General features: G+C 45.1%; 1 protein-coding gene across 3 annotated transcripts in view; it reads left to right on the top strand.

The window, feature by feature from the left end:
- mctp2a (multiple C2 domains, transmembrane 2a) overlaps positions 1-25,546 on the top strand; it is a 35,625-nt gene extending 10,079 nt beyond the window's left edge. For 2 of the 3 annotated variants that reach the window (XM_030424609.1, XM_030424611.1), the window contains exons 9-23: positions 1,300-1,476; positions 2,216-2,346; positions 2,458-2,644; positions 2,828-2,921; positions 3,382-3,484; positions 3,579-3,681; positions 3,767-3,868; positions 3,985-4,059; positions 4,356-4,475; positions 14,559-14,678; positions 16,027-16,068; positions 20,875-20,984; positions 21,100-21,209; positions 22,398-22,495; positions 24,687-25,546. In XM_030424609.1, the coding sequence (XP_030280469.1) occupies positions 1,300-1,476; positions 2,216-2,346; positions 2,458-2,644; positions 2,828-2,921; positions 3,382-3,484; positions 3,579-3,681; positions 3,767-3,868; positions 3,985-4,059; positions 4,356-4,475; positions 14,559-14,678; positions 16,027-16,068; positions 20,875-20,984; positions 21,100-21,209; positions 22,398-22,495; positions 24,687-24,746 (1,632 nt within the window). In that variant the 3' untranslated portion in view covers positions 24,747-25,546. The remainder of the gene's footprint in view (positions 1-1,299; positions 1,477-2,215; positions 2,347-2,457; positions 2,645-2,827; positions 2,922-3,381; positions 3,485-3,578; positions 3,682-3,766; positions 3,869-3,984; positions 4,060-4,355; positions 4,476-14,558; positions 14,679-16,026; positions 16,069-20,874; positions 20,985-21,099; positions 21,210-22,397; positions 22,496-24,686) is intronic. The other variant, XM_030424610.1, reaches the window with a different exon arrangement.
- The last annotated feature ends 218 nt before the right edge of the window (positions 25,547-25,764 follow it).

Here is a 25,764-nt window from a genome sequence, read left to right on the forward strand (position 1 = left end):
GCTGGTAATTCCCAGGCATAGCGGGCAATAACCCAGATGTTAGGATGTAATATCACAGCTGTGGATGGACAGTGCTGAGGTACCAGCCAAATGGACCTGGGTCTGAGCTCATCGTGCTTGTCCCCATGCTGTCCCACCATATGGAAGCAATCGCACAGCCCTTTTAGGACCAGGAATAGATTCTCTTTAGGGGCCACTTACAGTTAAGTGGAATTGTTTTATTGGCCGCTGAGATAGAAATGTGTCCAAGATAAACACTTGGGATGACTTGGCTGAGGCCTGTTTTATATCGCTCCTCCACTCCCTCTGTTCCTCTTCTTTTGAAGGGGGCTGATATTTATAGGGCTGTGCCTGTGGTATTCCATGTTAATTCAGGTCCCTGAGATGTGCTTTGATCCCCTCCGGATTGGGTGGCAATGTGGGTTGCGACCCCGTAGTGAAGAGGAGGGGCCGGAGTGGCAGGGGAGTTGTAGTGGGGCTGTTTGAAGCAGCGTCGCCGGGGCAGTCGAAGGAGCCGGGCAATCAAAGAGGCTAGAGCAGATTACGGTCCTGCTCTTTAATTACAGTCAGCCCCACACAACCTCTCCGCTGTTTGTTTTTACAGCCCTGGCCTATCACCGCATGGCCTCACGGGAACTCTAACATGGAAACATATCAAGGCCCCTCTCTCTCACTCCCTCTGTGACACACGGCAGGAGGAGTGGATTATTTTGCCGGCCTCGTCCTTGATTTTCCAGAAGAGTTCTTGAACGCGCAACATCACTGTTAGTTTGGTCGAGTCGCCTCAGTCGGGAGAGATTTGATATTTTTTCTGGTTGAATTAAAAGGCCGGGTACATTTTTGCCAACGCGCCGGTAAAGTCAGATGCTGGCCATACATGCTGCATGTATGCATAATTTGCTGATGAGAGAGCTGTGTGGTTTGCATCATTACTCACTGCTGCCTGCTGTCTCTGGTGCAGTATGCCAAGTGTCCTGCCTCCCCACACTCAGTCTGGGAGCCAGTGATGAGTGGGACTGTCACAGCCAGGGACATCTGGCTGCTCGCTGACGTCCCTCTCTTCCTCTCTCTCCAGGAGCCTCCATGGTGTGGCTTTGCCTGTCAGTAGAGATGTGCTAATGCGCTCCAACAGAGATGTACTGTATAGTGTAAACCTTTGTCCTACTTTCATGCACTCTGTGAGCATGATGAGGTGCCAGGGTAAGGCAGGCAGGAGCAGGTAAACGGAGGCGAGCACGCATTAAAAAAAAACAACAAAAAAAAAACCTGCCACTGTCTTATTGTGTCTTTGCCCTGCAGCAGAACCAAGCCACACCGGCTCAGCGACCCGCTGAGACGCACAAGAATCAGCCGAAGAACCAGATGTGGTCTCGAGTTGTTGGTATCACCCTGGTGGAGGGACAGGACCTGCCGCAGTACGGCCATGGCGACATCTACGTCCGCCTTCGCCTCGGCGATCAGAAGTATAAGAGCAAGGTTGGATGTTTTTCAAAAAGTCTTTTTCTTTTCCCACTTCTCCGCAGTCTTTGTTAATGTCTGCTCTTTATACTTCGGCTCCTTCTTCCCAGCCCCTATCTCTTACTTCCCCGCGTCTCCCTCTCAGCAGGTGCCTGTCAGTGACTCACCTCCACCTTGGCTCACTGGGCCATGGCAGAGGCAGCTCATTAGACTGGGCAAGGCTGCCACTCACTTCTCCCTGTGCTCCGGGTGCCGGGCTTCATTGCCTTCATTTGCATACCCAGCATGCCCTGTTCATCTACCTGTACTTGTTGGCCTCCCCCCTGATGATTCTATGGTGCACTTGTCTTGTGTTGTCGTGTTATTTCTTTGTAAACCTCTCCGCTTTCCTCTCTGCTTGTTTGTTTGTTGGACAAAGCTGATTCTAATTGGAAGCTGTCAGTGTTTACAATCCCAGAGTGGCTACTGAGGTGTACACATACAAGCACACACAAATAGAGAGAGAGACGCACACACACACACACACACACATGCGGCACACCTCTCTTTTCTCCTCTCCTGCCTTGTTCTGGTTGAACTGAATGAAGACTTAATCCACCTGTCATGCAGGAGCTGCTCAGCCTGATAATGCATTAAACCTGACATGCGTCAAAGTGTGTGTGTGTGTGTGTGTGTGTGTGTGTGTGCGTACGGGCGCGTGCGTGCGTGCGTTCGCACGGTACTGTATGTGCTGAATCTGTGTCTTCGTTGCCCTCAGAACCTTTGCATTCAGGCCAATCCCCAGTGGAGAGAGCAGTTTGACTTCAATCAGTTTGAAGATAACCAGGAGCCTCTGCAGGTGGAGGTGTGCTCCAAGAGAGGCAGGAAGGGTGAGGAATCATGGGGGATGTGAGTATTTCCTGGTGGGTTGTGTTAAAAATTTTGCTCACACCGGCTCCTCCGCAGAACTAGTTTGGCCTTATGTGTTTCAATGGAGCTATTTTCCCTTTTGTGTCTAAGGTTTGAGGTTGACCTATCGAGACTTCAAGTTAATGAGAGGCAGCTCTACAATCATGTGCTGGACCCAGGAAAGGGCAGACTGGTGTTTCTGGTCACCCTGAGACCCTGCTGGGGAGTCTCCATCTCTGACATTGAAACAGCTACCCTGGAGAAGCCCGTGGAGAGAGACGCAGTAAAGGAGAAATTTGTAAGGCCTTTTCTTTTATTTCTACGTGTAAAAAGTAAAGTTAGGATCAGCGATGATTTCATGAAGATACACTTACACCAACATCAACTTTATTCTGTTATGCACCAGATGTTAAGAATGCATTTTCATGTGTCACCCTGTTGATCATGCTCAGAAAATGTGTTTAAAAAAAATTTTTTTTAGGGCTTAAAGAACTCATACAAGTGTGGGGATGAAGTCGGCTTCCTCCAGGTCAAGGTTATAAGGGCAAATGATCTCCCTGCCACGGACCTCAATGGTAATCCATAACAACAACTCATTTCCCTGTCTCCTTTTCTTTCCATTAGAGATACCCTTCAGGCAATCTTAAATATCATCACTCTAATTTAAAGTTCTGGACTATATGAGTATGTGTGTGTGTGTGTTATGTTTTATTTTCAAAGTTCCATAACAGCTGGACACACAATGTCTTCTGCTTCACTTTAAGTCCATTCTCGGTGCAATGGAGGCTTCAGACTCAGGTCACACTTGCGCAAATTGAAAATTGGACCAGGGTTGGTTTCCGAACTATTTGTGATGTCACAAATCATGCAGAGAAAATTGACACTTTCAGAAATGTACGAGAAAATAAAATTCTAGTGTCAAACTCGGCACATGCATCATTCTCCACAGTGGAGCTTTCAACTGCAGAAACAAGAAGAAAAACACTTGTGAGTGGAGGGGGACTTTAACTTGAACATTTCTTTGTCATTTTTAAGGGAAAAGCAACTCCTTCTGCGTTGTCGAGCTCAGTAACAGCAAACTTCAAACTCACACGATCTACAGGTCCCTCAATCCGGACTGGGGCAAAGCCTTTACATTGTAAGTGAGACACGTGGAGAGAAAAAAAACCAAAACATATTCTGTAATGTATATTTGAATATGAACAAAATAATTCTCAACTCTTGTGTTGCAGCCCCGTCAAGGACATTCACGAAGTGTTAGAGCTGACCGTCTTTGATGAAAACGGAGACAAAGCCCCAGTGTTTTTGGGGAAAGTGGCCATTCCCTTGCTGACTGTAAGATTGTTTATGAAGAGCCAGTGCATTGCTTCTGTGACAGGATTACATTTGTAAAGGTCTGACCTCCTGATATCTGATCTAGGTTCAGAATGGGCAGCAGATTTGTCTGTTCCTGAAGAAAGAAGACTTGGGAAGTGTGTCAAAAGGAACCATCACCCTGGAGCTGGAAGTCATCTATAACAAAGTAAGAGCCAGTTGGTTCAGGCCTGTTGGGAAGGCGATAATGTTCTATGTGATATACTGTGAAGTCAAAACGTGGTTTAACTGTGACGTTTATTTATGTATTTTCTTTTGCTCCAGGTCAGAGCTGGAATCAGAACCTTCCAACCAGAGGAGACGAAATTAATGGAGGAGAACCTGAAGTTCTCCAAAAAGGTGATCTCTATTGGTGGTTTTTTACTAGAATTTAGCAGATGGAACAAAAAAAGCTTGCCGGTTACGTTCCCCTCACATCCCACTAATAAAGCGTCCGAAAACAAAGCTACACGCGGCCACAGTTTGGATCAGACATTGTCGAAGTAATCTGTTTAATTGGCTTTAAACATCTGACTTCACAAGTAGCAAATGAGGGATTGTAAAGCTGATTCAACCTCAATGAAAAAAAGTCATAACCATTATGTCCAGTATCAAATGATACTAACCGGTGTTTTGTTCCAATTATTCCCCACTAGGTTCTTGCCCGGAATATATATCGGGTTCGAAAAATCAGCACGGCAGTTCTGTACACGTTACAGTACATTAAAAGCTGTTTTCAATGGGAGAGCACGCAACGGAGTCTAATAGCCTTTCTGGTAAGTCATTGCCTCACGTTAATGAACTCTCTTTAAGCCTTGGGGCGAACAAGTTTTGTCCCATTTCACTGCAGCCCGGTTTTAACTCTTTCATTTTATCTGAATTAGATGTTGAGGGGAATCTTTTCGGTTTAGCCGTTTTTTTTCTCCCGGCAAATCTTCTTTTCCCATGAAAAAAAACAATGGCTGCCTTCTGTTTTTTTAATTTATTTTTTTATCCCATGCGTATGTGATGGATGTGCTTTATCCTTTAAATCAAACCCCACTTGGCTTTCCTTCAGTTCTGATGACATTAGAGTACATCTGAAGGGGTGGGGTTTGGGCGTTTGTACATCTGACTTCTCAGCGAAGCCTCCGAACCCGGGGGGACGGTGTAAGGAGGATCACAGTCTCAGCTTCCTTGGGTGGAGGAGTGACACTCTGCCTCCGAGATTTGAACCTTGTTTAAATGTCTCTGTTTAGCTGTTTTTAATGAGGGTATGTGATCTAAGGTCCTAAGCTTAAATAATCTTAAATCACCCTGTGAATCCCCCCTCAGTACAGCACATGTAATGTCATGATTAAGAGCGTACACTTGCCATGAAAGCCCCTGCCAGCGCCGTGTCAGGGTGAGGAAGCGGTCACAGACAGGGTGTGTGAAGAACTCTCCTTTCACCGCCTTTTTCTTCTGTCTGCTCTGTCTCAGAATGACATGCAATTCATACCTGGTGTATTCTATAAGCCCTTCTCACTGATCCTGAGGTGCAAATCCCTCCAGGCAATGGCCGGGCTCAATGTATCACAAGCCTTTAGAACAGCAAGACAGGCAAGGCAGACACGCAGACAGGAAGACGGAGAACAATGCGGGCGATTGTATAAGGATAGAGTGGGAGGCAAGGCTCCTATCTGGGAAAGAAAGTTGGAGCGGAGAGGAGAGGGAGACAGTTGGGTAAGAGAGTGCGGCCCGCGAAAGGTAGATAGCGAGAGGCTGGGAGGCAGGGATACGGGCAGGAGAGCAGGAGGATAGGCAGGCTGACAGGTGACAGGTCAGCGGGATGGGGCCATCTTCTTCCACCTATAATTAGATCCTCCGCGGGCGATGGGAGTGTGTGGTGGCACACTCTAATCTTTCATTTCCACTTCTACTCCACCTGCTGTTTAGAAGTCAGGCACACAAATAGAGATCTTAGAATGAAGGAAAAAGACTCGCACACTCGCCGTTTTCCATCACGGCCGTCGCCACCGCAGCACAAGCGCTTCCCAGCCTTATTTTTGTCACTTGCGTGCGTGTCATCTGCAGACGGTAATTCTCGTGACATCGTCTGCGGCCGCTCTTATTGGAAACAGCCGCTCTGTTTTTGTTTTTCTTTCCAGACGCACGCATCAGCTCACCGGTCGATGTTTTTTAAAAGCAGACAGTAACAGAGTAGTCGGAGGAGTGCGCCTTTGTCTGCGCTGAGTTGTGCTTCAAATAGTCTAAGTGTCGAAGGTGCACGCCCGGAGTGAATCCGCCGCTGTGTGTTCATCACCCACTCATCAGCAGAGTTCAACAAGTAACAAAGTTCTTTTTTTTTCTTTTTTTCTCAATGATTCATTATATTCTCAACAATCACGGTCAAACATGCAAATCACATGTAAATATGGCTTCTAATTGATAGTAACAGGAGAGGAAAAGCTCTGAGCTAGCGCCTGACACCGAGCCAGGGCAACAACGAGGTCTTCGTCGGCCGCGTCAGTGCCGTGCCACCATCCACACTCGTGCCCCTGCCCACTCCAAGGCTGCTCGCTGTACAGCCTCTCCTCCTCCTCTCCTCCACCTCCAAGTCATCATTTGCAATTAAGTTAGTGTTTGGAGCTGTCTAAAGCAGCATGCCACCATGTGCCTTAATGAAAGCAGCTCCCACTCCTATCTTTATATCTTTAGGCAGTGGTAATAAGGTAACTGATTCAGACATTGACAGATGGCCTCTGCTTGCCTCTCAGATGTGCATAATTATACCACTAGTGTCTGCTCTTTTCCACCGTGGCAGGCAGTGCGAGGGCTTCTCAGGGTATGCCGGTAGGAAACGCTGCAGTGGTGGGTCTGGCTTTAATATACATTACAATACATTATTTATCAAGCAGGCAGACCAGTCCTACCCTTTTACACCATATACATCCTGTAATGCATTACCGCTGCTGTGGTTTCTACTGGGACTGCGGGACGCTCGTGTAGTGCTTTACCAGGAATACTTAGCCATTATATCACTCAGTCCCACAGGCCAGCTTTCTGACCTCTGCACAGCATGCAGTCTACATTTGTATCCTGTTTATGTAGATTCATGTATGCATTATGAAGTGGTTGTTGGTGTGTGGCGCGTAAGGTATTCAAATTTTTGCGTGAGGGATCACTGCTCCGGTTCACGTGAACCAAGTGAATAAGAGCGAGGGAAAAAAGTACTTTTTTTCATTTCGCAGAAGTCTTCTTTGTTCGCATCAGGATAACTTTTCCCTCATGAGCGGCAATCAGAAAACCGCACATCCAGGAACATATCAAATTAGCATTTACAGATTGATGGTTTATTTGGGTTTTATGCCGCCGCGCAGCTTTGCCGCGCGAGAGGAAACTCTGTGAGGAATGGAAATACTTGCAGGATTGTCACTGTTTGCGAGTGCAGGAGGTCACTTGTTTTGATTGTGCAATCTCATCAGCGGAGTCCGCGGCGTTTGAAGTTGCCTTCGATTTTTTCCACCAATGTGCAGCTTTTCTAAAATAGATTCTCTCTAATTAGGTAATGTTGCAAAAAAAAAAAAAAAGAAAAAAAAGGGAAAGAGAAAGAGAGAAAAAAAATCTTTCTCACGCATTAAAACAAAGTTCTGGCAAATCCTCATAAACATTTTCATCAGTGAATGGAAATACAAACAAGAAATTTTGATTTTTTTTCCCCCTCCTCTTCTTGTTTATGCTACAGTAATGAGCCTAGGATCTGCGCTTTTCAAGAGTTTGACAACAGCATGTTCCTTTCTCTGAGAGGGAGAAAATGTGACAGCTAAAATCTTCATAAAATAACGGCCTTTAGATGTGCTTTTCACTAAGACTGAGCGAGATGAATGTGCTATACATCAGCAGTGACTGCAGAGGGGTCACCCAGAGTTCTTTGCTGCACACAAGAACGGGACCTGTAGATGGAGCTACAGCACTGCTGGAAACGTGAAACGGAGACGCCGAGGAGATCAGTTACTTTTCCCAACAGGAGCCATTTGTGGGAAACAACTTGGAGCGAAATCCTCCATTCTGTGCATTAGACCAAGAGACACCAAGTTTTCTTCCACCAAAAAGGAAGAAAGAAAAAAAAGAAAAAGAAAGAAGCTAAATGAGCATGTATTAGCCGGCCAAATTAATCTGCTTCAGAAGTTTAAAGTTGAGAACAATTTTGATTTAGATGAAATGGATGAAAGTTAAAAAAGAAAAAAGAAAAAGGATCATTTACACTTGAAAGCTGATTTTGAGCTTTGCTGTCATTAGACCGCTTTAAGTATTTAAGTAGAATTAATATTTTAACATATGAGGTACCTCATCTGTCAGGAGGTAGACTAGAAAGAAAAACCTGTATACCTTATGAGAGTATTTGAACCGGTTTCTTTTTGACACTGCCAGGTAGCAACCGCTTTAGACATCATTTGACAGCCTGTGAAATGCTGATTGCCTCACATCACACACTGTAAAGATGGCATTTGATGAATGTTTGATGCCGTGCAGCTGTAAACACACTTGGCAGCTGCAACGGGCACTTTTTTTGGGGGGACGGGGGGAGAGCTGATAGAATCATCGTCTCCCCAGATGAGGGCAGGACAGGGTCAGATCTGACTCCAGAGGTCCGGGGAGACCACCTGTGTGGAGCCACAGCAGTCGGGGCCATTAACCAGAACACCAGCCTGGCCGAGATCAAAGACGTAATCAGAGTTGTCATAATTGTTCTTGTTAACACTGTCCCTGAAAATGAGACGCTTTGTGAGTCTTGGATCGGACTGTTTGTGGTTTTTGCTGCATTGCAGCGTGGCCCGAGCTTTTGTGAGAAACGGCGAGAGGGACTGTGCGCGCCTGTGAATTGTCTCCTTGTTTCTGCTTTGCATCTGTTTTGTCTCTGTTGGAAAAAGTTGGAGGCCTTAAAGGAGTGGGTTTCTTCAGTCTCCTGGGGGTTACACTCTCCATCTCCGCGGCTGCGAGAGTTCTCACAGACTTCGCAGTGGGAATGTGTCTAGTAGGGGGAAGGAAAAAAAATGATGGCAGTGACGGCGAGGCGTGTATTCGCGGTTTGTGTCTGAGATCTATTAATTATTAAATGATAGGCTGTGACTACTTGTAAACTGCTCGGCAGTGCCTCCTGTTTTAACACAGTGTTGTTATTATTTAGCTGCCCCGAATGGCTATATGTCACTTGCTAGCTCTTGAGGTTGGCTGACTGGGATGTGTAACCTTGAAACACGTCCCCTTATTAGTGGGATTAATACGTTGTGTCTCGCTAATTCATTAGAGCTTTGAAATTGCTCCCTTTTTCTATGTTTTAGGGCGTGGATTTCAGTTTCTGAACACATTTGATTCTTGTTATATTTACTAAATACATTATTATTATTTCACATTATTTAACTTTAAGTACAGAGAAGCTAATTGTTGCTGATTGAATGAACATATGGACTCCTGAGAAGACACAGTTTTGTCTGTGCGTCTGATGTACTTCTACCATCATGTTTTTTTTTTTTTTTCATGCCTAGATGAAGTATGCTCTGTGTTTAACCCCATTGTGTGTGCCATATCATAATGACTGCCTTTAACATACTCGCCACCTTCCTAGCCACAGAGGACACCTCTCCCCAGGCAGCTGAGGCGGCGACCTGTCCGCCCTCGCGCATGGCTGTTCCGGGGCCGGTCTTGGCCCCGGCGCGTTAACGTGCGTGTGAGCCGAGCTGACAGGGAGAGAGAGTCCATGCCACTCCCTCCCCACCTCCTCGGGGGAAAAGGCTCGCATGGCAGATCTGTCACCCAGGAGGTCGCTCAGTGTTAACGCTTCCGACACGGATTAAACACTAGTGGCCAGTGCCGGAGTGTGGGGTCAGCGTAGCCACCAATGACAGGCACCACGGGGCCCCCGCCGACTGCCCCGCTCCAGCCTCATACTGGTGCTACCCTGGCCCTGGCATGTGTCAGACAGTCGGGGAGACAACGGCCAGAGCTGGCCCCGTGAGCAAATGCTAATGCCTTGCCTCGCACGGCTGCTCATCCTCAGTGCTTTGATAAAGAGCTGCTATCACTATTTCACTGTACTGTGCAGGCGTCCTTACAAGCTGTAGCATTTTGTTATTATTTTGCCATGGCTAACCTTGTTTTTTTTTTTACAAATAATTTGTGAACACAGAGTTAAATGAAATTGGACCATATAGCACCACTTCTATCTTAATTTTTTATTAACCTAAAGAATATATATATTTTTTATATTTATATTTGGCCATGGCTTTATTACTAAAAATGCGTGCGTGTGTTGCTTGTTTTTATTAAGCCACCACACAGGGCAAATAACAGCAATAATACTTACAATACTTGTACACAAAGTGGAGAACTAAACACAACTTGAGTAACTCAAGTACAGTAAATATCAGTGTTACTACGTCCACATCCGTTTTAAAAATTGAATTGTAAATTGCTTCACACTCCAGGACCGTCCACAACCGATTTCGCCCGGCTGAAGAGGGACATGAGATTCCCCATTTCATTGCACTCACTCGAACATAGCCTCTCTCTCTCCCTTTCTCTCTCTCCCTCTCTCTCCCTCCCCAGTCGATAAGACTTGAGCTGAGCATATGTGAAATATTTATTCAGCGTTAGCTCAGAGCACCATAGCTGCCCACACACTCATACCTGCCCCGAAGAGAAATCTTATCTGTGCTTCCTCTGCCTCCGACACCCCCTGAAAGCCTGTCCCCACACTGGCCCGAGCTCAACACAAATTACATGTCTCATTGCTCTGCGTTTACAGCTACTTTAAAGCCTGCCGCTCCTGTCCCCAACATAAGCCCTCAGCCAGACTCTGTTTCAGCCCGGCTGAAAAAAAAAACAGAGAAAAAAAAAAAAGACCTGCGTGAGCTGAGCTGCTACTTGTGCCTTTGATTCATTATTAATCTCTCTCTTTTTTTTGGTGTATTTTAATTGAGGAAGTAATGCAGATTAATTTAACCGCCCTTGATTTCACCCAGAAAAAGAACATCTCTCTCAGAGTAAAGACTATTCAAGGTTTTGTGGAGCTTCTGATTTGTTTTCTAAATATTAATCATTTGATTTTATTTCATACATTTTTTAGCGTATGCTGCGCTCGCACATGGTCACACGCACGGCTTCTGTCCTTTTCCCGTCTCTTGCACACACACACACACACACACACACACACACACACACACACACACACACACACACACACACACACACAGAGAGACACATCCACACATACATACACAAACCCTGCAGCCTGTAGTCAGCCTTGTTAAACTCTTTCAGTATATATTCACGTAATCTGGCATCCGTCCACAGCCCCCATGACTGACCCTCATAATGCTGGCTGGCGCTCTCCTCGCTTTGTTTAGCTTTCCAAGTGGAGTGCAACTGAAGAGAGTAGTAAAGATATAGCCACGATTAAAATCTTTACGTGTTTTTGGACGGTACGTAGTCTCCAAAATAAGGGTATTTTTGTAATCTGCCACGTTGAAAAAATAAGAAATACAAATAGCAGAAAAAGGGGTGTTTTTAGTGAGTTGCAACAGCCGTGATGTTGTGTGGCCCCATGTGCTGCGACTTTACATCAACTTGGCTCGCGAACAGTATTATGTGTTATACTGAGGTAAAGCCTGTATTTATACCCCGTTTATGTTTTTTTTCGTGTATAGGGAGAGCATTTGGCAGCCGCGCAGTCTGTTGGGTGCGTCTGCCAGTCAGTGGTTTGGGCTGGTAGACCGGGCCACCCCCTCCTCTGTTAATCAATTTACAGGATGGTAGAAACTCTTATAGAGGGTGTCTTTGTCCCTTTGTTCCTGCTACGATCCCTTCTCCCTCTCCTGGGAGAGTGTGGGTGGTGGGAGCTGCCATGCTTGCTCAGCTTTAAGTTATTTTATTCACACTTTTAATCGCTGAGTGCTTTATTATTAGGTGCTGGATTCTGCTGGCCAGGGGATCTGCATGAGAAGGCGCAGAATGCATTTAGTGGAATCATATTAATGGCACTATAAAACAAATCTGTCAGGCTGTTCTTAACCCTGCTGGCAGAATTGCTCTGCCCAGGGTTGCCCCCTTCTCCAAGCGCTTACAGGTGGCTAAGGAGAGTGCATCTCCATCATCTACTCCACCGTGTGCTAATAGTTTTATTAATTCATTCTTTTTTTTCCTCCCCAGGCACCCTGTGCATAATCATACAGACATTTTTCAGCTAAATGGTGTTTGTCAAGGGAGGTTTTTCTACATTAGAGACACTCCTCCCAGACATACATACTAACACTTGTTCAATTACGAGTCATTCGTTATCCAATTCTGCTGTGTGTAAACCTAAATGTTCAGGTATATCATTAATTATCACCTCCCTTGCTTTTGTTTGCTGCTTTGTGTCCTTTTCCGGGTTAAATAAATGACTGTTTTACCAGCTCGTGAAACACGCAAGCGTCGCCGTGTTTAAAAAAAAAACATCAAGGTTTTTGCCTGTCACGCGTAATTTGCAGGTGGACGAAAAAAATCCGCAGTTGAGACTGAAAACGAAGCCCATCTCTGACGGCAATTAAAAAAACGTGGATTATTTTTTTATACGAATTTACACTTACGCCTGAAAGGTTGCACTTTGTCCAACACGTCCTTTAATCACTCAGCTGCTCGCTAATAAAACATAAACCACTTAGTGGCGGAATTAGCTCTGTCTCCATTTCACAGAAACTCCGGAGAATGTGAGGAGACAAGGGGAAGGTATAGTCCTGCCTCTGCTCATTACCGCGGGATATCTGACGGCGGAGTCTCAGTCTGTGCACCTGAGTGAAGGAATCCGAGAGGTTTTCCCAGATGTTTCTCTCCGTCGTTTTTATTAGTGTTAAAAAAAAGCATGTAAATCCCGAACACATGGGCTGACATACCATGAGGGAGGAATTGAGGAGATATTTCTGACAGTTTTGGTTTATACCCTCATTTAAGCACTCAGTTTAGACACAAGGCATTGTATTTCTGTGGGCTTTTATCTTGTCCACTGAGCCAGAACGCGGTGAGCAGAAATTTGCATTAGTGGGCGATTATGAATACCTGTGACAGATTCTCTCTGCCGGCTCCCTGGGTGGAAATGAATTGGCTCCCTCTGTTGACTTGCACAGGAAGACAGAGACCAAGCAATTAGACTTTAGTGGTTAATGTAGCAGCTTTTGCAGGGAGGGCAAGGAGGTTCAACATTCCTGCTGGGCTCATGTCAGTTTCCAGGCACATTTCCCCCTCTTTTCTTTTCCCTTTTTCACGAGAATACTGGGAATATGACAACCTACCTGTCCAGCTGAATTCCTCTGGGGTGAGGGGAGCGTCGCTTTAGAACCGCCTCATGGGAACTGAGGTGACAACACATGACGTAGGTTATTCATAACAGAGAGGAGATGTACTGCAGCTACCTCCGCACATCATGCATATTCATTGTTTACCTTTTTTTTCATCCCCCACCGGCTCTAGTTTGATGCTGGGTACGTAATTCGGATGAGCTCTTATGAAAAATAACACTGTTCTTTCCCTGGTCATCCCACCGTGTTTTCCTGCGCGGGGCCTCGGCTCACCCGCCATCTCCCAGGTTATATTGAGGGATAATAAGCTGTACAGTAGTGAAGCCCAGGGCGGCCAGGCCACAGCGTTGTCTGCATTACTCACGGTTCACGTTTCCCTGGTGGCCATTTGAACCTAGGCCTGGTGTGGCAGTAGGTAGATCGCCCCCCAGAGCAACGCGCACGGACTCTGTACAGTTGCTATGACAGGAGCAGTCTGCTGTTTACAGGCCCGCTGCTGAGGCCTGAAGGCCACAGTGCTTCACATCCTGTCTCGGGCTTAACTCCAACATATTGTTCATACTCCACGCAGCCTCCAGCTCTGTGAGCCTAGCCCGCACAGTGCTAGCATCACGTGGGTTCAGCTAGTTACACATAGTGTTTTCATATGAACTTTGCACACAAAACAACAACTTGTTAAGAAAGTAAGATGAGTCTAACTGCTGTAATGGACGCATTCATTAGCGGAAAACTGTTGTATATGAAGAATGAGAAAGATTTTACATTGTGAGAGACGTCTGTGGTGAGTGAAAGTAGACCATATGTCGGGTGTATTGGGCGCATAATCACACTATGATAGATTTTAAGATTCAACTTGCTATGGGGGACATTTTTTATTTCATCCCTGTCAACCTGCTGGTGTGATCCTCCTCACACATTCCTGATAATTTCAGCTGGAGACAGACTCATTAGGCTGTCACTAAATGGGTTTAAATGCAGCCGTCCAATTAGTGCTCTGCTGTGAAATGCAGTGGGTGTTGTGCAACGTGCTTAGCACCACTCCTTTACAGAATTATGAGGGATTACTCATTCAGTGTGATCCATCTTATTTCTACCAGGGGTCTTGGCTTTTCTCAGTATCATCGCCACGGAGGGGGTAAATGTTGCAAATGCTTCTCCAGTTGCCATATGCGCCTCGTCAGAGAGCCTCACTGCCTCCGAATCTAAGAGGATTTGATGTGCTAGTTAAAAGACAGCATACCATGCCTATCCATGTCATACTTTCTGTTCTGCAGTGAGGCACTCTGCCAGCGCAGTGTTATTGGTGTATATAAATAGGATTTCAAGATATTAAAAGTTGTCCCTGAATGTCTGTTACTTTCAAACCACTAAGAGTAAAATCTGTTGCCATCGGCTGTAAATCTCAGAGGCTTTACGGTGTGTAGTGCTTTTCATGAGATTTAGGATGTGGTTAAATCCATTATATATTTTGTTTTGGGAGCATTGAGCTTGCTGAGATTTGAAGGCCGGGTCCTTGCTTTAGCGTGATGGGCTTTGCGTTACACTGTCATGTCCTGTCTTCCTTAGATCTTCCTCGTGACAGTGTGGAACTGGGATCTCTTCATGCTGCCCCTGTTCCTGCTCCTGCTCATTGGATGGCAGTACTTCCAGCTCTCGGCGGGGAAGGCCAGCTCCAACCAGGACCTCGTGAGTGACTCCGAACTCTTCAGTATTCACCCATACGCATCTGTAGACACATGCTGTTACAGTGTAGATTCAATCTATATGTTAACTTAACGCCGGTCACACCCTGATGGAATAGAATCCTTTGGGGACACAATGGGCAAATGCAGTTTGACAGTTATGTAACGCTTGTTTTCAATATCGATTAATCTGCTTATTATTTATCTAACCGAAACCCACAAATTCTTCATTTTCTATCATAAATGGCAAACACATGTAGCAAATTCTTACATTTAGTGGCTGGAACAAACAAATATTTGACTTATGAATGAATGAATGAATCAGTTTTCAGTAGTAGTAGACAACTAATTTGTTTTTGATTAAATGGTTGCAGCTTTTATGCCAATTAGCAACTCTTACACTTTAATGTGTATTATATAATACAGGAGCTGTTCTATAAATTTGCCTCACAGTGCAGTTGGCTGTAGCAGCATTCCACATGTTTTATAGCTATTTAAACTAGTTTCTGCTTTGTCTCCAGAGGCCCAATAAAACACCGAACAGTAAGAAGCCACTAAAATCAAATCACTGTAAATGTATGTGTAGCCTACAGTCTGTTGATATAGTCTCAGCACATCTGTAAATGCAGGACTGTAGTTCTCCACGCCGCGTTCTACTATCTCTATCCACTGTTATGGAAATTATGTTTGCCCTACACATGTCTGTGAAGGTTAATGCTGTTCACACTTCTGACTGCCCCCCAATTTCACTGTGTTGTAAGCCTTCTCACCGGCCAGCCGGGGGCCTGGCCTGCTCACGCACCCTCCCCAAAGTAACAAACCCGGGTCCGGTGATTGTGTTTATGGCTGCTGGCAAAGAGATGCCGTCCCTGGGCAATGTTAAAGCCCAATGCTCACCCTCGTATCCAGTGTGGAGACTCTGCCACCCCTCCGTGACCCTCTGGCCGGCAATGACACAGCTCTGTTCCCGGGCAATGTCACAGTGTGCACCACATTGGGGTCAGGGATGACTTGATATAAAGTGATCTAGGCAACAGCATCCAAATTAAATGTGTTTTTTTTTCTTTCTTTTTTTCCCCTCTCCCCTCCTCTTTTCTGTTTTTCTGTGTGCTTATGTTGTGGAGAAATGAGATTGCTTTGGTGTGACAGTGCTCTTGTGAGGAAGGCCCTCTTTCACCTCTCCTTTTGTGTGAGGTCACCCCTGTGATGCAGTCTCTATGGAAACAAGCCTCTCCCAATAGGGGTGAATGTACTCAAAGAAAATTTCATTACTAGGTGTTTGTTAAAAATGCTCCAGTGCCCACATGTCCCGTTCGTTTGAAATCACCCACTACCCTTTATTTTTCTCTTAGGTGAACATGAGCATGGGTGACGACGAGGAGGAAGACGAGAAGGTATTTTATCTTGTCTCTCTCTAACATTTTACTGGATAATATGTTTTGGTGGCAAGTTATCACCTTCCACTATAAATATAAATACATCATTCAAGGCCGAATATAAACACTGAACGTTTTAAAATGAGGCTTGTGTGCAAAAGAAATGTTGTATTTCAGCCTTTTCAGAAGTGTGACCCCCGCTCATATTCCTCTCTGAATAACCAAGGTTAAATCAAACACATGACATTGTCTGCATTGCTTCTGGCGAGCACACATTCCTTGTTTAGCAAAAAAGATAAGATTCTGATACAAATGAACTCCATTTTTTTTATTTTTTTTACCAACGAGCCACGCAGGTACTGGTTGGTATTTCACAGTATTTCTCAGCCGCAGTGACAGCTACCTCTCAGAGGCTCTTTTTCTCACTAAGAATAGAAATATTTTCCTGCATCCCAAATGAGGGCGACATCTATGAAACAGTCGTAGCATGTAGCTCTTTATTCCGCTCCTCTGGGTATTCGGTGTCACTCCACAAATGTACGCCGCTGAGATACTGCCACCCCTCTTAAAATCTATAAATCAAATCTAAAACTGCAGCGTCAATTAGATTTCTGCACGCCGAAGTTGGGGATGAAATCTGTTTTGTTTTTCGCATCGTCGTTGTCTAAACGCGACCGCTGCGACGAGGAAAAAAAAAACGACCTTTTGCAACCAGAACAAATGAACAAAGTGCAATAACACAGCGGTAAACTTATACTCTGCCCTAAAGGTTATCAGTCGCTTTCACTCGTTCGTTTGTGAGAAATCACAAGTGATGATGTTTATTAATACGTCTCTCTAGTGTCTCTTGAAAAACAAAAACAACAGGAAATCTTTAAGTAGCCTGAAAATTATACTTCCCCACAGCACATAATATTCAATTATACTCATCCCACTGTTTTCTGTAAAGAAGGAAGAGTTAACAGGGATGTGTATTATTGCTTTATGGCAATGAAGTGTGGAGCGAACGCAAAGCCTCCGAGCAATGACCCTTGCGCTGCGTGTCTAGGCCCAGGATTCATATCCATAATGCGCTCAATATATTCTGCTGTGATGACCCGGGGCTACGAAAGAAGCCAGATTCTTTTAAAAACACAGGCACATCCACCAAATCCTGTCTGAAAGGATGGGCTAATTCACAGATGAAACTCGCATGATATGTCTGCACACACAGAGTGGGACCTGCTATCACTGCTCGGAGACAAAAAAAACAAAAAAAAACAGGCACGCGGTTGCTTAAGCAAACAGCGGTGGTACGGAACATTCGGCGTGTTTATGAATATAGAATCGGGCCGGATTATGTTTATGCGCCAAATTTAATATAGAATGGTTATTACGCTTTGTCTTTACCTTAAAACCTCAGTGCATGAGAGAGGAATGTTTACCTCTTTCAGAGTAGGAAACAGCAGTCTTTGGAGGGAGGTTTAAGACTGTCTCAATGCGTCGCACATGTTTCTGAACTCAGCCGTCGCCTCTTTAAAGCTTTCTGAAAGGTTTTCTCCGTGTGCTTCCCTAAGCCCTTTCACACTCTGTGGAAATGAAATATCTCCTTTCATTTACTAATTAAGCAGTCACCCATGTTTGTTTTAAGCTGTCAGCTTTAATTTAAAGTGGCTTATTTGAAAGTCTTGTTATGGTCTCGCTGTCACTTGAATGTGATATCATGCAGCTAGATCAAGCAGTGTAGCTTTACACCTCCTATCAAAGTCGTCTTTAAAAATATTTGGGGTTAAAGAGTGATCAGTGTTAAATTTGATGGCTTCAAAGCCGTTTGCTTTTTCTCCCCCAAGTCTTTCCTGTAACATGTGAATAAAGGCTTTTCCCTCTGAGAAGGTTATGATTACCACTCAAATATGTTTTTATCCCCCCTTTTTTTCTCCCCCCCCCCCTTGAGGAAGGAAATATGTAAACCTCAGACAGAGCAGCAAGAATGTGAAGGCATGATGCTAAAGAGAGACGAAAGGCAAGGCAGTGTTACAGCAGCATAATACAGAACAGATTCTCTGCCTGTGAACAAATCTGTCCTCTGGGAAAGAGACAGCTTACAAATTATGTGTGGGCAAAGTGACTTCCCTTTGGCCTCAGGTATCAATTGTGCAGATAGACAATATTTAATCATAACATAAAGAAACAGAGAGGCAAAACAAGTCCATAGATCTCCAACAGAAACGAACAGGGGAAGATGAAACAGGCCTTTCATTGCCCCCCGGCTGGCAGCGCTGGTCTGGGGTTGACTTGCTCCCAGAGCCTAGCCCAGGGGAGTTTAGAGAAAGGGAGGGTGAGGAGGTGGTTGTGGGGGTGCTAGACTGGGCTGGGGGGTTGCTCCATCTCTCACCCAACAGTCCACAGTCACCGCTGGATCTCCTTGAGCACACCAGTCAGACAGACTGCCCGTGTCATGATCCGTGGCGTGCACGATCGCGAGCCACCCGCCCATTAAACCCCCCCGAGAGCGTTTCTGTGTTTCATCCCTGCAAAATTGTTTGCTGGCCGCGCGTGAGACGATTCACCGGGAACACAGGTGTCTTTTATTTAGATGCAATTCTTATCTTTGTCGAAAAAAAAGGAAAAAAAAAAAGTCACTTGACAAAATATTCAGTCTGAGAATTCAAATTTGGCACCGTTTATTCTAATTAAAATGATGCTAAATGAGCTTTTTTCCAGCCTTTGATAACACCCCACGTGTCTGCGAGAGTATGTTTACCTTTGTGCGGGAGATCAAATTGGTTCTCCATTACAGCACCTTAAAAGGAAGCTTTTACAATTTTATCCGAAATGAGAATATGATTTCACACAGGTTTTCTAATCAGTAGACATTTAGGATTCATTTAGTCCGTCCCCAGTTTGCCCGTGCTTTTTCCATTTCAGAAGGAGATCTTTTATTTATTTTTGTTTTTTCTGCGCTCGCGAACACGGGCGAAAAAAGAGAAATGAACAAAGATAAAGAATATCATCAGATGATTAATGTAGGGAAGGACTTCGGTTTTTTGGTCGCTAAGGAGATGGAGGATCTCAAGAATCTTAAAGCACATGAATAATGATAATCATGAGAGCTCTGCCTCTTGATGCATACTTCAGAGTACATCTATTTGTCTGTTTTTCCCCTTTTAGAAATGAAAGCCAATATGGTTTCCTCCTTTATTTCCTGCCGGAGCTGTATTCCTGGCAAGAATTTACCTCGCATGTGTATCCGCTGCAGTTAAATAACGCCTCATATCTCTTATTAGATTTTCGAATTCTAAATCATGTAATTGGGTTGCTTAAACAAGGAAATATGAAAAGGAATGTGAGCCTAACTGATGAGGCTCCACATCGTGTGAGCTATCATTTCCCAGTGCGTTGCTCTCCGGGTCCTACAGGAGCTCCCCGGCATGGATTGCGACGGCTTTTTTTTTTCGAGCAAATTTTAACAGAGTTCCCCGCTTTCAAAATCAACTTAGGATAAAAGTACTCAATTAGCACCTGATGTGGACTAAAAGACAACACGTGAAGCTCAGGCCCCCTCGATGCAGCGCAGCGGAGTAAAGACGGTGGCCTGAACGCAGATAGTCCCCCTCCCCCCCATGATGAGACCATGATGTTAATCTCCGAGGAGGCATATTTGTGATAGTTTCTCCTTTTTTGGACAGTGCTGAGCCTCCAGTGTCTGTCCAGATCCGAGCCCAGTGGGGGGAGGCTCTACTAGTGTGGGAATTGCTCTCTTCCTGCGCCTTTTCCGTGGAGGAGAGTGGGCCTGACAGTGGGGAGTCTCTCTGTGCTGGCAGACAGCGTGTTCCCAGGGGCTGCCTCATGAAGCTCTGATAAAGGCATTCTGTCTGGACCCTGTCAATGCACACAGGCTGCGGCTGCGGCTGACTTGTAACATAAACATATAGACATCCCCAAGCCCTCCTGTTAGGGTCCATCAGAGCGCCCTCCCCCAGCACTCTCGTCACCCCCTCCCCGCTGTCTCTCCCTCTCACTCTTCCTCTCCCGCCCTCTGTCATCATTCCTGTCATTATTTGCTCCTTTTGATGTGAGCCTCCTCAGCCCTCTTTAGCTTGTGTTACTTGTGTTATCTCGAGTCGCTCCTCTGCCTCTGGAAGGCTTCATGCCTGTCGTTATATCCCGCCTTGATGTGATCACATTTATTTAATTTCGAGACAAACCCCCCCCCCCACACACACACACACACCTCCCGCCCCCCTCCTCCTCACATGTTGACTTATTGCTTCGCCAGACGCAGTTGTTATTATGTCAGTGCATAAAAGCAAATAACGCTGCTAGAACGAGTCCAACTGGTGTTCTGAGCCGAGCTGAAGTGTTTTTCTCTGTTAGGACAGGTTAGCGAGCCCCCGGGCCCGGCAGATTTGTAAAAACATGTTCAGGCTCGTCCTGTGCAGGCTGCTCGAACGGAATCTTTCCTAAGTTGCGTGAGGGCCCCTGCACGTCTCGTCTGGGTCGTCTAGTCCGCCTGATTGCGGATGGCCATTTTGTGTACTTTTCATCTACCGGAGAGTCTTGATTGTGCCGCACTTGTGCAACAGCTCTATTGTAAGCGGCGGACAAAAGCTGAAATCTCTCAGCCGTCCAACATAACAGCTTCTGAGCACTGAGTCCGTCTCATCTTCAAAAGCATAGTCTGAAGATGTACAGTGTTTGCTCATTATGGGCCATTCAATAGATAAATCACACATAATAGCACAGCAGAGATAAACTGGTCTTTGTCTACCCTGCCCAACAATTGACATACAGTGTACCTCATCAGTGTGTCTGTGCGTTTTTTTTTCTTCCTTTCCCTTTTAGGAATCCGGCAAAAAGGGTCTGATGGATAAGATACATATGGTGCAGGAAGTAGTCCTGGCCGTCCAGAACGCTTTGGAGGAAATTGCGAACATCGGAGAGCGAATCAAAAAGTAATCTGATGATTTCATGTTTGTCCTACAAAGCATTTTTTTTTTTTTTTTTTTTGGAAAAGATTTTTATTTTCAGAAAACTTCCAATTAATCTGATCCGATTATTTTCCCGCAGCATCTTCAACTGGTCCGTCCCGTTCATGTCGTGCATGGCCTGCTTGGTGCTGTTCGTGGCGACGGCACTATTATATTTGATCCCGCTGCGATTTATAGTGCTGATATGGGGTAAGTACTACATCTTCAAACACATATTTTCTTCATGAAATAGTAGAGAAAAAAAAAAAAAGGTGTAACTTAAAGCTAGCAAAAAAGCAAAAGCTAACAAACTCCTACTTTCCTTTACTCGATTCATTACTACGATTACTACGAACATCCTCACAAATTGCCTAAAAATTGCAGCCTATAGCTCGCTGTTGCAGAACACAACTCTTATTCAATCTTCCGAACTGGAAACCCATGATTTAATGAAGTACAGTAATGTAGGAACTCTGCCATCCCCACACCTCTGCAGATGCACCGAGATCAGACAGCTGCAGAGGTTTGCTCTGCTCAGTGTGGGCTGATGTAGCGGAGCCCAGCAGAGGCGAGGCCTAGGGTTTGTGTGAAAACAAAGCAGAGGTAGTGTAGCAAGCTGTATATAATACATGATGTCCTTGGGCAGTCTGTAGGCTCCTGGTCTAGCCTCTCATTATCTGCTGTAGTCATACAGAATAGACAGTCATCTCAGTGGTCAGGGAGATACGCTGCCCTTAACAGGCTCTCCTCCTCCAGCTGTAAGCCCACAACCACTGTACTTCCACACTGCCTTCAACACAATCAATACCAAAAAACCATCATATCAAACAAAAAACGCACAGTCTGAGACACTCCTCTGCCTCCCCAGTTAACCCCCATCTCTGTGGTTGCAAGGCAAGCCTTTCAAGTTGCTTGCACATATTTAAGTCCTTAGGTTCTTTGTCTGCATGTTGAGGTACAGGCAGTACCAAGCTGTGAATATAATGGTCCCATTACAAGACCCCAGAGATGTTCTTTTCTCGGTGGTATGCAGCCATGTGCAAAGTAAATATAGATGTGCTAGGGATGATCGGATCGGAGCGAAACAAAAGTGAGGAAAAGTTGTCGTGAATGTGCGCCTGTTTCTCAAAGTAGAATTAGCATTACTGTCCATGGTTGTGTCCATGGTATTGATTTAGCTTGAATTCAGTTTGGCTGAGGAGGATCACTTGAAACAGCATCGCATAATGCAGTTAGTAATACCCTGGTGGGAACCCTATACCGTGTACAGATGAAGTTACACAGCTCTTTTTATTATCATTATTATTATTATTATAATTATCTGCAATGTAAAACTGTGTACAAAACATGCTGGTGTGCGTGACACCTTTATTTATTAATGTGCTCTTGTTTTCACAGGCGTTAACAAATTTACCAAGAAGCTGCGCAACCCATATACTATTGACAATAATGAAATACTGAATTTCCTCAAGAGGGTGCCTTCTGATGTTCAAAAGGTAAGGGTCCAATTTTACATACAGATAGGGAGGGAATTCCCCAAAGATGTCTGCATTATTTGCTGTACCAGAATTCCCAAGTGTTGCAGAAATATATCCTCTGGCTTTGTTTGATTATTAATGGACTCTCGCCTTTAAAGCAGCCCTGGCCCAATTATTCCCCAGCGCGGCTCCGTGCAGTCGCCGTAGCGAGGAGATGCTCAGATCCGTCCTCGGCCATATTGCGGCAGCCTCGTCCCGTTATTAGCAATTTTTGTCCGTCTGATTGAAGCGCTTGTGACATTAAAGCCGCTGATTGGCCGAGGGGCCGGCAGGGGCTCCTGACGTCTCTGGCTGTTGTGTCAGCTCTGAAAAACTCTGATGTGGCCTCAGTCACTTCAGGGTGGCGGAGTCAATTAATGTAGTCGTGAGCCCCAGTCGTCTTGCTGGGTGCCATATGTGATTACATATTAGCCATGGCTGATATGTCATTTGCATTTACATCACAGAGCCGAGGAGAGCTGTCAGGGCGTTGTAAGTGGCGCCGGGTGCTCGCCGTTCCCTGACTGAGAAATTTTGCTCGGGCCAGGAAATGAAGTGCCACACAGTGCCTTCATCTCCCAGGTAACTCGCCAGACGGAATTCAGCGAGAAATCCTGACAGTCTGGATCTGGAAAGACACTCTCACCCCAGTCTGCTTCTCTGCTGCACCCTTGATGTCCTCCTGCAGCAAGCCATCCCTGACTTCTCTGTGATGTTGGAGGGAGCCTGTGTTGTTTGAGATTTGGCTGACTGAGTTGGCAAAACAAGGTGGTGAATACATTTTTTGATTCAGAATCCTTTGTATGTCTTCTTCCCCATTGGGATACGATGTTTGAGCTTTGAAAATGACTCACTTTCAAATCTCACGGAGACAATACTTTTTTAGCCGGGTTTAAAAGAGAAACTACATCTTAAAAAAAAAAAAGGAAAAAAAAAGAAAAATATGGCTCCAATCATAAAATAACAAAACACCCTTAAGATTCATCATAAGTACGTTTCATTATGTACTGTGAGAAAAATAACCTTAACATCATATACACAGGAGACCCAAAAACAATAGACCACATATTTTGTTTTTGTTGACTTAGAACTTCAATCCTCAGATAGGTGTGGACACAAAAACACCACAAAGGCTGAAAATTGACTCCTGTCTTTCTTGCAAATGTGACTTGGCAATTAGTGCCTGTGCACATCTACAAAGTCTGCCTCAAACGGAGACTTCTGACAACAGTGTGTCTGTCCTGAAATAAGAAGCATCTGTCAGTTCTGAGGACAGTTTCATGTTCTGATGCAGGAGGCAGTCACTTTGTTCCCACATTCCATCTCCCATTCTAATAATGGAGACCGGCTAATTAGCATAGAGTTCTTACCTTTATTCAACAGATTCACCGTATTGTTTGAGCTCAGCAAGCATGCTTCAAAAGCAAGTTTTTCAAATTCCGGCTCTTCTCCTTTTCACTTTAGCCTATGATCAGTCCTCTTTGGATTACGGTGGCAGTTTTGGGGAGGAAAAAAATTAACAAAATACGGACAATTCACGTCACATTTTTGGAATGTCAAAGAGAACACGATTCTACGACATACGTTTATTTTGCGAATCCGCTTGACATCAAGCAGATTCCTAAAAAGGAAACCTATCTCGTGCATAATTCTACACATGCAAAACGCAGAGAAACAAAACAAGGTTGTGAGTTCAAATGTCACACGTCGGGTTGTGGTTTCCGCGGGAGAAATCAAAGTCACACCGAGGGTCTGTAGAGCTGCGGAGTGAAGTGGCATGTCAGCGATGTTGGTAACTTAAACAATGTAATTTATGCTATTCTCAGGCTGTTGCAAAGTTTTCTTTAGGGGACGTAACTTAAAGTGAGTGATTATGCAGTTTGCAACTCCCTCACTGGCCTGGCAGGTCATCTCAACAGTTGATGTCTGTTTCTAATATTGTGATTGTGGTGCAGAATGAGGGGGGCGTACACTGGTACGGAACCCTTGACTCTTCAAATCCTTCCTCCCTGTGATTAATCCCCTCTGCTCCTGTGTTTAAAAAATGATTCATTACAGGCGAGCCCGCCTCGCTTTCCCCTGCACCAGCTCTCCTCAGGGGAGCCATTACCGTGCGCTCCACTGAGCTCGGATTACCTGCCTCTGACCAAACTCCTGTTTGTTTTTACAGGTGCAGTACAGCGCTCTGAGAGCGCCCACCAGCCAGAGCCAGCCACGGAGGAAAAAGTAAGCTCCGCGGACACGCTGGATGAAAAGCTGGTCTCCTTTTGAATACGGCACGACGCAGTCCACCTGACAGCAGTGCTCCAGTGCCAGCAGAGCCTGTGACCCCACGCACCCCACAGCACCACCATAACTCTACCCCCTGCTGCTGAGGGGCAGCCAGCCGCTCTCTGGCTTGTGTGTTTGCCACCCCCCTGACAGAGGCTGTGAACTGCAGCGGCTAGGAGGGCAGCACATGGCGCTGTCAATCACAAGCCTGGAGGTAAAGAAAAGAGAGCGCTGCGAGCCCCAGCCTTCATCTTTGGATATCATTTAGAAAAGGAATGAAAAGCATTAGGTTTGGCTTACCTTAGACCTCCACAGTAATGCTTTGTTTTTGACTTTGGTGAAACTGAGAAATTTGCCTTCAGGTAAAGTTAATACAGGCTAAAGTTTATGGAAAACAAACCATGGTTATGTTTTTTTTTTTTTTTTTCTAAATATATATGTGGTCTTATGAATCACAATTGATTTGTAAATAATGATCAAAATTATTTGTAATGTCGCACAATTAAAATGCTTGGCCAGAGGTTAGGATTTAATGTACATATAATAATGCTGTCAGCTCTCTTAATTCTAACTCAGCAGCAAATCTATATTTATATGTGTATTATTTTTCAGCTGACTTCATTTTTCTTAAGTAAAGTTTCTATGTCAGTGTATCTCAGACTGATTAATTTGGGGGTTTTATTTGTGCTCAGCATCGTGTCTGCATCGTCAAATGGAGAATTTGCGAGAATCCTGAATAAAGAATCTTGATCAGTTTGAGCTCTTGCTTTTGCCTGGGTGTTTTTCAATAACTGCACTCTAGTGAGGATGGATTACACCACTTCTTTACTTGAATACACAGTAAACACATCTGATTACACAACACAGCCATTGGAACAGAGCTCACACACCGGCCACCGCTGCGCCTTGGTTACCGAGCTCACATCAAAGCTGTGTGGCTCCAGTGTGCTTCCTAATGCATTGCTTTGTTGCCTTCT

Source organism: Sparus aurata, chromosome 8 (assembly GCF_900880675.1).
Source record: "Sparus aurata chromosome 8, fSpaAur1.1, whole genome shotgun sequence".
Taxonomy (NCBI): Eukaryota; Metazoa; Chordata; class Actinopteri; order Spariformes; family Sparidae; genus Sparus; species Sparus aurata.